At 39.6% G+C, this 13,063-nt stretch overlaps 1 protein-coding gene across 1 annotated transcript in view; it reads right to left on the bottom strand.

Annotated features, from left to right (window-relative positions):
- PRUNE2 (prune homolog 2 with BCH domain) overlaps positions 1-12,084 on the bottom strand; it is a 148,438-nt gene extending 136,354 nt beyond the window's left edge. Inside the window, exon 1 of the mRNA XM_074856165.1 lies at positions 11,981-12,084. Within this exon, the coding sequence (XP_074712266.1) occupies positions 11,981-12,016 (36 nt within the window). The 5' untranslated portion in view covers positions 12,017-12,084. The remainder of the gene's footprint in view (positions 1-11,980) is intronic.
- Between the last annotated feature and the right edge of the window lie 979 nt (positions 12,085-13,063).

Here is a 13,063-nt window from a genome sequence, read left to right as displayed (position 1 = left end):
GATATATGTAATTAAGCAGGGCTAGAAAGATTCAGAATGTCATTTCACATCTTGTTTAGCACCCTTGCTTATTTTCCAGTGCAGCAAAATGCAAAGAGAAATAAAACCTCAGAGGCAGTCAGGACGAACTGTCTGGTTCTCTAGTGTGTTGTAAGATAGAACAGAAAATGGCAGTTCATAAACAATCATATGTCAAAAGGCTAATTTATCCTAAACATTGTAAGACACCCAAAAGAACCAATCTGTATCTCATGGTTTGGCACAGAAGGAAAAGACAAACTGCAATATTACAAGCACTTGTGGAGAACTGCAAAGTACTTTACCTACAGTGTGCTGAAACCGTTGAAATTTACTGAGACACTATACTAGTTTCACATACACATTTGGTATGTATGCCCCCCTACCTAAAAGTCACATGGCAGCATCATGGCTCTGACTACGGAATATCCTACTGGCAGGAAAGGAGAAAGAGCAGAGAGAAAACAGGAAAAACAAAAAAGAAATTAAATATATAAATGAAGATCTCATTCCTTTCCCCTCTTTGGAAGCTACAAAGTTGAGGAGAAAAGGAAGCAAGAAGGTAAGTTGACCCGATTATTGCTGTCTGCATTAAAAGAGATCATTTTTACATTTAGTGTTCCATTTTAGCACACTGAAACCAGTCTCTTCTGTCTTTCTCAGTATAAACATAAATTAATGTTACCAGAACTGGCATTACCCTGTATTTTCACCACTGTAACACAGAGCAGAACTTGAATTCCCAATCTATATAAAAAAGTTGCAAGGCATTTGACAGCAAGAAAATCTCAAATATGTTCTACAAGATGGTTGGAGAAAAAAAAATAGAAATCCTGGGAAGTTTTCTCAAGCAATGGTTTCTGCCACCATAGACAATTTGGCAAAGAGACACATTAAAATTATTTTATATGGGGACAGATATGGAATACAGAAATGGCATATAAACTGTTTCCACAAGTGAGCCATATACTTTAAATTGCTCTATTTCCAAGAAACAAGACCTCAGTATTTTCAGTCAAGCAGACTTCGTAGTCTTCATACTTACTTAAATTTAACTAAAAATATTGTGTAGATCAGTTCATTTTCTCTATCAACTGTAACTTGTGTTTTATTTAGAATCTGTAAATAAATCATCTTTTCAGACCATGAGATTGTAACTGGTCTGATTCTCACACAGTATGGGATTTTAAGCAGTTTAAGTTAATGGCTGTTTAGGTTTGATTTCATTGGTTGTTTCTTTAAATGAAGGCTCAACACTCTGATACTGAGACAGGCTCATACCAAGAACTATTGCTCAAACTGCAAAACAAGTCAACCAAAAGACTTCAGACCCAGCCCTAGAAATCCCTCTTCCACTGTGCAAAAGCTGCCAGTTGAAAACTGTGCAATGATTTTGAGAGGTGAACAAATAGCTGCTAAGATTAGACCTTAACTCATTTTCCTATGTGATCTAAACCAGGATATGAGTCCATGTCTCTGGAGATGAAAGACTAGAACTCCAATCTGAACCACTCTCTCATCCCTGGAATGAATGCTCTAATGCAAAGTTACGCCACCCTTCCAAAGAATAAATGAACTGCCTTTGCCTTCCTCAGACTGCTAATGCTGAAGTTCTAGTGTGCATCAAATTCTCAAGGAAAAGAAAAAATTCCACACTGTAGCATGGAACTCTTTTTATATGAGTTTATGTAGCTAGCCTCTCAGAATATGCAGAAAGTAAAGAATTGTACAAAGCCATCCCACACCTCTCCCTCTCATATACAAAACAACTTCTATGTAAAAAATAGCCAAGATGCATCATTTTAAAGCTGGCTGCAGCAACTGCATAGTTTATCTATCATTAGCTTCTACAGTTGCAGCATATCACGCAGCATATCACAAAGAGAAACACACACCATTTCCCTTAGGGTGGCAGAGAGGAAGTATATAATCTCTTACCACAGACTATGCCTTAGTGATACGATTCAGCCTATTAACCCCTCACAAACTGAACCGGTAATTAATTTTGAAGAAAAAAAATATTGAGGTAAACTTGAATTACAGTATGTTTGCCAGTGAAAAAACTACCACAGCTACTATCTCAACTAAGTCAAGTGAAACAACAGCTAAGTCCATCTTTTCAGAATGGGAAATTTTGTATGTTTTCTGCACTAAAGTTATTTCAATTGATTGGGTAATTTCCATTTTTATGTTTGCTGAATTAAAAGACCAAAACCTCAATGCAACACAGAAACAAATACAAAAACAGAGAGAGAGGCCATAAGTGAAACAGTGGTTTTAAATTCGTATCCGGTCTTTTAACTTGATAAGGCTATCCACTTCAGACATGTATAAAATACATACAGGAACCTGGCAGGCTAACCTATCCAAGATTTCCTATTGACCTAAACCTCTTAAATGCACAATAAATAGATACATTACGTAAAGCCACTTGCTCTTCTGAGTAATGTGAATGCTCAGGATACAATTTAGAACAGATTTATTTGTAAGAAAACTAGGTAAACATAAATGAAACTTCTATGGACTGCATACATGCATTGTCAAAAATTAGTAGTATACTTTTCCAGCAAGTTAACCTATCACTGCACTCCATCTGACTCAGCTGTAATCCAGCCAGGACTGCAAATGACTTTGAGTGATAATACCTTTGTTAAGTGAAAGAAAGGTTGCTGAATCAGTCAACTTATCACTTGCCAACTGTCTATTTTTAGGAGAAACTGTCCCTCCAAGTGTTTAGAAGTTTACCATTATCACTGCTTCACAAAGAGCCAAATGGAGCAATCCTGCTTCTCATTAAAAAAAAAAAAAAAGCAAAATCAAAAGAAAACTTCCTTTCTTTCCTCCTATCCCACTGACTGCAGAACAGCACAGAAGGTTCACCAAACAGAATATGCTTTTGTCAGCACACCAGCCAGACTCTGTGTCTCCATTTACTTATAAAAGCATGGCAGTATCTGAAAAAACAATTCAGAGGTTTCTTCCTCCCTACCAACTCATTTTTACTCAGGATTTTTTAATCACTATGGTGCAAGAGTAAGAAAGTATTTATTAAGTAAAACAATTCTTATGCTCTGTATTACAATGTAGCATAATAAGATTAACCATCAGGAAAAAGGTCACTTCAGCATGATGGTCTCAATTAAAGGCTAATTCAGCAGCTAACTTGGTTAGTTAGTGTCAGGCACTGTACACAGACCCACTTCCACACAGTACACTAAACCAGAATCAAAGCTGTATCAATTATGAAAAGACATAAACACAACTATTGCTGTCAAAATACAGTAAAATCAGAATTTCCTAAATAGTAGAAAACAGGTAAATCATGTCAGGTATACTGCAAAATCTCACTGTGCTCTAGACAGAAGTTGACACAAGGAGGCTTCAATTAATAAATTGAGTCTAGAGGGGAATGTACAAAAGCAGGTTATGACTGTGCAAGATGGAACTGGGCCAGTGCGTTAGGTCCATCAGATACAGTAAACAAGGAAAGAGAACTATCTGACATCATCCAGACGTCATCATCATTGTTTCCTGAATTGTTCCTAACCTTTTCACTGTCCGTCCTCTGTCCTTACTGTGCTGCGATCTATTCGTATTTGATTAGAACAAGTGATACCATGCCAGTTGTTAAGAACCTGTCTAACTGTGGCTGGCACAGGGCTCTCTTCTTAGGAGAAAAAGAATATAACAGGAATCTTATCAAGTCATTTAAACTCTGAGCCTGATCTCCCTCAGGACTCCAGGCTGGCAAAAGGTGCTGCTCCAGTTCTGTTCCTTTCACACTAAAATCCAACACTTTCTCTCCACCTTCCTGGCATAATTTCACCATACACTCCAACTCACATGGCTAAAACGGACCTTTTACTGTGCCTCTCGCTTACAGGGACATATGTAACAGATATACAGGGATTAACAAAACTATCCTGCTCATCACTCCAGCCCATAATCTTGCCATCATGTTCTGTTTACACACACACATCCCGCCTATTGCAGTACGAAATGGTTTTTTTCCCTCATCAACCTCCCCTATCTACCCTCCGAGCTAACACTCTGGTTATCATTACCTGACGGTTTAATAACATAAACGTTACTTGGCTTCAGCAGAGGTAACCTAGCAGCTACCAGAATCATGCCATAGAAAGCCTTCCCCTAGTCTGTGGCTCCGACCCTGCCATATTGGCTCTGTCCCTACAGGTCTCTCTCCCCTGTCTCTCCTTGCTCCAACACATTAAATGGAATCCCTAAACTACATGTTTAAACCTTTTCAAACCTTCCTCTGCTTCATCTATCATCTCCTATTCAGTAATGAAATGTTAACTTTTATCTCCAGACAGTCAATGGCAGAGGAATGGACAATAATCAGATCTTCTCAATTCCTCCTGTGTTGTCCTATGCTTAAAAGATATCCTTCCAAACCTCCCCATCTTCCTTTCTCTAACTCTTACTCAAAGTTGCCCTTTACAAAAGTGCTAACAAGTAGGTTAGGATACATAAATGTTATCACACCTAACTATTACCAACTTACTACTACTTTAGATTTATCTGTTTCCTCCTACATGTTTTCCAACTCACTGTATGGACTTTTTAAGACAGGAATTGAATAGATTTTTATAAAGTATTTGAATAGCATCTAGCACAACAGGATCCTGGTCAATATCATGGTACCACACCTAAATAATAGTATGGGTAGTAAATTGATGTATACTGCACTGAAACGTCTTTGGAATTTATTTCTGTGTAGAACAATGAACAAAGTATGTCAGCTATGCATGCACCGATTCAACACCCAAAAAGGTATTCAGGATAGAATTTGGCTTAATCTTGACTAATCTGATGTACTTCACCTCCTCCAATGGAAAATTCACCACGATGTGCTTTATTCTTCCGTTTCCACTCTTCTTTTTTTTTGTGAAAAAGGAGAAAATATCACTGCCCCAGAGACTGATGAAAGGCAAGGTATGGAGGCTATCATTTAAGAATGTTATTTCCATCCTCCAAAACCAAGAAAATCCATAGGGGAAAAGCATTTTTAATTCTCAGTTTCAGCTATGTGTTTGTAGTCTGTATTGCTTTAGTAGAACTGTAAAAGGCCATTAAATCACCCAATATATTTTGTTAAAGTAGTTTTACATATGTTCATCCAATTCAGGTTTTATCTTGGTTTGCTTTTACAGAGGGGCTTCCTCTCCTTCCTCTGGGAGAATGCTCTCCTAGCTAAAAGACCTAATTTTCAGTAAATATTCTCTTGTTATCAAGCCTCTGCTGACCGTTCTGCAATTTCTTATTTATACTTATGTACATGAATGAATGATTCCTTCTTTGCATTGCTTTTAGCATCCCATAGATCCAGACTGCTCTCATGTCTCAGCTCAGCAGTAATTGAATAAGGTTCTAAGTTTAGCTCATTTTTATTTCCTTGGAAGTCAATTCTTTAAATCATTTTGTTATGATTCTCTGAATTCTTCCTCCAGTTAAGAAATATTTTTGGTTATATGGTACCCAAAACAGAAGGAATCATTCCACTTCAAACTGCATAATGGTGAAAAAGAGACAGAGTAAGTCTACAGGACATAACCATCCGCAATAAAGATGTGTATGTATAAACATACAAAGGTCTATTACTGCCTTACTATGGCATATGAACACTGTATCCCAAAATTGCATTTTTTTTAACACTTACATTATCCTAAAAGCACATCTTACTTGCATTACAGTGACACTCCCATCTCCATCTTCCTATTTTCATGCTCTCAGATTTTTCTCCTCATATTGAATGTATATTTGGAATTACTCTTCAACAGAATTTTGCAAAATATTTTTCTTTCACTCATCTCTGTAAGTCCTTTAATATTACTGTATCTGCTCAGTGTGGTTCACACTATTCTTTGTTTAGATATTTATCTCAGAATTACATTAGTCTAGTGTTTACTTTTTTCTCCACATTATCAGTGAACCCTGACTCTGAAGTTCCTGCTGCAGAGTACATGGTTTCTTCTGACTGATTTAAGGAACAAAAGGTTAATCAGCTGTAAGACTCAGATTCTGCAACATTTTTAGGTGTATATACAACTTACACATGTGAGTTTTACAGCTGAAGTCAGTATCATTACTCATACTCTTAATTCTGCACATACGGTAAGTGCCCTGCTAAATGGAGTCAAGTCCCCTGTGTGCTGCTGGATTACTGCAAAGATGATACATGAAAGGGTGAGACTTGATTCCTTGTCTTAATGCTTGAAAGCTTTTACACCCCTCTGCTTGGATAAATTCATCAGTTTCTGTGAAAGTAACTTCTGCTTCACTCCTGTAATGTCTTTCACTTTCCATAAAGCCACCACTTTATTCCAGCTAAATCAAATGTTATTTTCAAAGTAACCACCACCTATCATAGAAAACAAAACTCCAAATAGACAAAAAAAGGCAGTATGAATAAACATGTAAGTGACTCAGCTTGTTTTTAAACTGTGGTCACATAAATCTGCTCAAGTCATGCCATCATCACTAACTGTTCTTTGAACTTCTTTGCCTCAGAAACAAGCACAGAATTCATTTTTCATATATATCAAAGCAATGCCTTGGAAGCCTTTTCCTAACCCTATTCTCAAGGGCATCTCACTGGTCATGAGTCTGGCCCTCACTTTGGAAAATGTCCAGTCACAGACAGTGCAATTTTTCTGGGCACATCTGTCTGGGGACACAATTCCCCAGTGCATTTTCTCTCAGGTGTAACACTGATCTAGCATTATAGTCTCTTTTCTTACAGCAGCAAGGAATTAAAAGAACTGGAGTTTTAAGGGGTTTGGGGTTTTTTTTCCAAATGCTGTTAACTGCTGAAGATGACACAGCATTTAGAAAGATTATTTCCCCAGCTAATCTGCTATTCTCTGCAGAGGGAGGACCATCTTTCAATTGCTAGTTTGAAGCAGTTTGCTGCAGTATGTGGATATCTCAGAACCATCTGTGCATTAAGCCCTTTCTGGAGCTCATTCTGTCCTCTTTGACTTCCCTGAAGCCAGCATATGAAGCATTAGGCTCTCCATTAAGCACAGACCTAAGGCCAGGGAAAAAGTACTGGCTGTCAGCCATTGTCTCAGCATCCCTCAGGGGGAATTCTGACAATTTTATAATTTTTTTTTTTTTAAATTCTTACAGCTTCTTTCTTGATAGACTTACTTGATTTAATGTCTCTCAGTCATTCAGCTTCACTGCAAACAGTCTAAAGCACATGCGATTATTTGAAAAATACCAAACATAATGACCTCATGTAGCACGCAGTATTTCACATCAGAGAATTACTAATGAAATAATCTCTGAATTTTTACTTCTCTATTTAAATGCCTTTAACATTTTGATAGTCAGTCTGATAATCATTCCGAAGTTACACCACTGAAGCCTTAAACTTCTGATTTCTTTTTCTAATTAAATTATACAAAATTATGTTTTGACGGATCAGTTACTCTTCTCTCACTTAGGGGTTTAGCTGTGCCTGGAAGAGTCTAACCCAGAGAGAGACAGACTGAATTGCCACCAAACATATCAATAACATAATATACTGAGGAAGAGACAGCAAGGTTTGTGAAGTATGACATTTGAATACAGAATCCTTTAAAGTTCTTTGAATAATTCAACAAGCATGCAGAAGACAAGCTAACCAATGCATTGTACTTGGGTCTCCAAATTAAAAGTTTCCTAGAGGCTAGTAAAGAAACTAAATCACCAAAGAAAAAAGGGGTATAGATCCTCTCATGGCATAATAAAGAACTAAAAGTTAGGAAACAAAGGACAGGAACACACAATCAGTTTTCACAATGACGGAAGAGTATCTGTGAAGGATTCTCCACAAAGATATGTGCTGGGATCATGTGCTGTTCTTGATATCCATAAATAATAAATAATATTACTTCCAGTTGGACAGGCAGGTAAGTAATGAGGTGACAAAAGCTGCAGACAGTACCAGATTATTCAGGAGAGTCAAATCTAAAACTGGCTACAAGAGCTGCAGAAAGGACTCAAACTCACTACATGGAGGGACTAGTTAATAAAATAGTAAATGGAAATGAGGGCTGAGAAGTGCAGACTAGGGAAAATGTTAGGAAACAACCCCACCTCCATTTTTTAACCCATATTTAGGTACCATACACAGTCAGATGGGCTTTAAATGGCTATTACTAAGCAGAAAAAACATTATGCATTCATTTTAAATGATACCCTGAAAGCATCAGGAAAATGCTTTCTGACAGTAAAATAGAATAAGAATAGAATAAGTAACAAGAATACCAAGAACTCTTAAGAAAATGGAAAAAAAAAAAAGAAATGTTGTTATACTACTGTCAAAGTCTTTTAAGCACTCATGTCTTAAATACGGCAGGAAGTTCTGGGCTCCACAACTTTCAAAGGGTTAATAAAATTTAAAAAATCTTCAGAGAGCAGCCACAAGGATGAGCAAAGTGACAGGACAGTGCTCATGTAAGAAGCAGCAGTAGAAAACCTTAGCTTGGAAATGTTTGGGAGAAGAGAAGAGGAATATGGTAGTTCTTAACTAAGCACTACAGAGGAAGTGAACAAAAAATACTCATTCAAGGCATAAGAACTACGGAACACCCAATAAAATTGTCAGGCAGATGGTTTAAAGCAAACAAACAGGGATATTGTCCCACTCATGCAGAGCACATGATAAAGTTGTAAAAGTCACTATCTCAGGGTTTTAGTGGAAGTCAAAGGCAGAAGTTGATTCAAAACAAGCCACAACCTAACCCAAAACATAGCCAAATGTATGAAAGATGGTTCTAGCTGTGGCTAACATAGTAGTTCAGATATACATTTTGACCTAAGCTTTCAACACCTGATCAGCAGACCTGTATATTCTACTGTTTACAATCCTCACTTAGCCAAGACAGAATGTGAGTTTAGAAGGACCTTTGGTCTCGCCTAGTCTCACTTATTCTCACATTATTACTAGACTTAGCAAAAACTGGAGAAAAACCTGCAGGACTGAAACATGAATGTCAAAAAATGTCAGTACAGCATCTCTTATGTTCTGCCATGTTTTGCCTTCTAACACTTTCCCCCTTGGTTTTACATAGACTATACATAACAATTTTAAAAATCAGTACTGAAAATTACTGAGAATGTTCTGTGACTACATGACAATTCACAAAAGCAAAATTCATTGTTTTTCAAGAAAGAATAATCTAATGAAATCTTTATTATTGATAGATAATATGCAGAGAATTTTCCTCTCTAACAATCAATGAAGGTATACAATACAAGAGTCTCAGAAAACAAAAAATGCGGAAGTCCTTTGTGTGGTATCCTCGAGGCTAGAATTTGCTCCATGTGGAAAAACCAGCCTTGATCAATGTTGTGGCTGGAGCCAGACCCAAATGAATGATGAAGCACTTGCAGTAACAGGTTCTCCTCTAGAGCCTGGAGCAATTGTTCTTCTGAAGCATTATTAAAGAAAATTTTCCTTTACTCCTACTGAGTAGTACTCATGTAGTCAGCGCACTCTAATCAGTTTAACCTAACAAGATGACCTATGATGTGAAATACTAGCACACTGTAAGACTGGCATCATCAGGCCTCTCAGACACAACGGTAGGGCTTTAGTGTCTTCGACAGATATGGCTGCAGTAGCACAGCAACACAGAGCAGCTCATTAGTTCTGAGCCATTCACCTATTTACCCAGGCAGATTTACCTTACATCAGTGGCAAACTAAACACAGCCCCTTCTTTGCCCTCAATTCAGTCAATGGCTACCTTCTATTAGCAGGAAAAGATTCCCCACGAAAGGGTTGACTAAGCAGGAAGGAAAACACATCACCAGCCTTCTGCGTTGAAGAATTAAAATCTTCAATTACTCTGGATTACCTTTTTCAGGCTACTGTGGTACAAAGTAAATTGGCAAATTGAAGTCAACCCGTAAGATTTATAAATCTGTTCTGAGCTGAACACAGTAGTGCTCAGATGCTTCTTTACCAGCCATGCTCAGATGAGACCATACAACAAAACATCACAGTCCGCAAGACACCACTTCTTGCAATGCTCCTCCTGTAGAGGTGATCTGCTCCAAAACATACTTTTTTCTCCCATGAGACAGAAGGTACAAAGAGAAGTGCACGTTTCTTTTGAAAACCCACACTGCAGGAATAAAAAGGGCTACTGTTCAGTTGTTGTGCTTTCTGTTTCATCTACATTAAAGAAATATAATCTATTATCCATGGGCCTCTTCATATTGTAGTTTTCCAGACAATTCCTTTCTGATTATCAGCAGCTACTCAGAAAGATTAATGCAGTGTTTGCTTTTAGTAGTTGCAGCATTTGCTTTTAGTACTAAAATCAAGTTGTTCTTACTGCTTGCCATTTACTAATGGTGCATTATCATAACATAATTAATGTCTATTAAGTAAAACCACCTTTGATGTACTTGCTCAGGAAGCTTGTCAAAACCAAATCTCCGGTTCAAATATGGCAAAATATGAAATGCTGATGTGAAAATGTATTAAGTATTTGTAACGGCACTATGCAATATCTTTTAACAGGGCTACCAAAGTTTAGATTGTTTACCTGAAAACATAAGGGAAGCATTTTACCAACTCCTAAAAATACATAATAAAACAACTTAGCTGGCATGTGACCAAGATGACACACCTCATGTTTATCCTTAACATTTACCAACACAGTTAAATATTAAGGGAGTCACAAAGAGATTAATTTTCTTTTCTATTTTGTCAGTCCTCTAAAAAATGCCTTAACTCTTTGATTTCCAACATATGCATGACAACAAAAGATGGTATAACAAACCATCCTCTGCAAATCATTACACATAGAGTGATGGCAATTGGAAAAAGAGGATCTTGGTTTTATGACTGCTCACTCTCCAGAGATTCTTAACAGGTCTATGAAACTAAGAAGGCCCTAAGCTTCTAATTATCAACAATGAAGTTTACATTTAGTTATATACAGCAACTCTCCAAATGGTGGGGAGGGGACCCTGCAAGCACATAGGTCCCAAGAGCACAAAAATACAGGGCAAAACTAGCAACCATAGGACTTCTTTTACTAACCCATTATTAGTCTTATTAGTCCTATAATTGAATATATTTCTTAAAGCTGTAACAGCTAGCAGGAGTGCAGGCTGCCCGTTAAAGGTAGCAACTGTAAAACAGAGTTTTACACAGAAAATCAACCCTCACAATTGGAAACAAGGTGGCCTAAGTCGATCCCAGTCTTAAAAACAGCCTACTTTTGCACTGCATGTAAGGGGGAAAAAAAAAGCACACACTATTTGGGGCCAGATTATCAGTCACTGTAAACAAATGCACTGCAGTTTCAGCACAACCCTACCAACAGAGTCATCTGAGAACAGGCCCTGTGTATCTCTGTGATTCCTAACACAGTATTAACTGCCTATGGCAGACGAGGCACAATTAGGGGGCTGGTCCTTGATCACCTTTGCATATTCCTCAGTAATTTTAAGTCTTGCTTATCCAAACTTATCCCCTACTCCGACTGACATTTGGGCCACAGAAACGTCAGTTTATCAGTGACTTCTGATATAATTTTCCCCCATTCAACTACGCAACTTGATGCATCTGAAAGTCTCTACAAATGCGCCAATACTCCCCAGATGGCACGCTGCCACCCGCCACATGCCTGTCCGATATGGGCCCGTAAGCTGGTAAAGCAGAGCATTTGTTCTGCAGTTCAGCAGTAACCAGGGGGCGGGAAGGTATGCGAAGAAACTGCACCCCCGAAACACGGCCCAGCCGACGCAGAGGCCACAAGCCCCATCCCCTCCCCGCCGCCCGCCCTGCCGAGCAACGCCGAGGACCAGCGCAACTGACACACTCCGGGAAGTTTTTGGGAGCGCCCGCGGTGATGCGCCCAGGGTCCTGGGGGGGAAGCCGGTGACTGCCGTGACCGGCAAGTCGGGAGAAGTTTTGCGCCGCCGTGACTCACCAGCTTGGACTGGGCGCGCTGCAGGAACTCCTCCATGGCGCCAGCCGGCAGGCAGGCAGGCAGGCAGGACCGCCGCGCTGCGCTGCGCTCCCGCCCGGTCCCCGCGCTGCCTGCAGCGGAGCGCGGCCCCGCCCCGCCCCGCCCCGCCGCGCCCGCCGCGGGCGGTGACGTCAGGCCGTGCCGCAAGGGCCGGCGCGGAGTCGCGCGGAGGGGCGCGGAGCCCTGCGGAAGTGGGAGGGGGGGCGTGGGGCAGACAGCCCCCGCCCGGGCAGCGGGGTCACGTGTCCCGCTGGTCTGCGCAGCCTGTCAGACCCATAAAAGCCTTGATGTGTTTTGTTTCAGTCATGTGTGAGCGAAATAAAGGGCACTCTAAGACCCATCTCAGGGTCTCAAAGCAACAGGTACGAATTGGTGGCTGCTGCGGGTCCTTAGACAGGGATTTCTTAGTTTTCCATTTTACAGATGGCAAAAGTCGGCAGCGAAAAGCTCGAGGGCATCAGGGTCAGAGGCAGTGACCTCTTCGGGGTCCCCTTACCACGGTGGCACAAGGTCTGGAGGGAACCCAGCAGACACGGTCCTCTACTTCAGACCTAGGATTCTAACTAGTGCCCACAGTCACATTTCATATATATACAACCGAACAACTCACAAAGGAGCCTCCTAGGATACCATCCACTCCATAGAGAAATAAAGTGAAATGTCAAACAGCTGGAGTTCCTGTCCAGGACTGTAGAAGGGTATGCCATGAGCGTAGAGAAGACCAGGAAATAAACTGCAGGATTCAGACCTTCCCCAGTGCTCTCACACCACCAGTATTCACCAGTGGGTTTCCATTGCCCACTATAAGTAACTAACCCAAATAATACAGATTTATTATTCCAATCAAGTTGTACCTCACTAAGGAGTTAGCAATGGCTAATTATTAATAAATTCAGTGCTATGAGATCGGGGATGTCTTGTGTATTATTTTACAGCTCACTGAAGATATCACTGTAAAAGCTAAAAGCTCTTGCTTCCTTATTAACAAACTTTCTTATGAGTGTAATTTACTCTCATTTGATTTGTTAATTCTTTCATGATATC

Source organism: Strix uralensis, chromosome Z, assembly GCF_047716275.1.
Source record: "Strix uralensis isolate ZFMK-TIS-50842 chromosome Z, bStrUra1, whole genome shotgun sequence".
Classification (NCBI taxonomy): Eukaryota; Metazoa; Chordata; class Aves; order Strigiformes; family Strigidae; genus Strix; species Strix uralensis.
The sequence above is the reverse complement of the archived record's forward strand: the minus strand, read 5'-3'. Positions and strand labels throughout refer to the sequence as shown.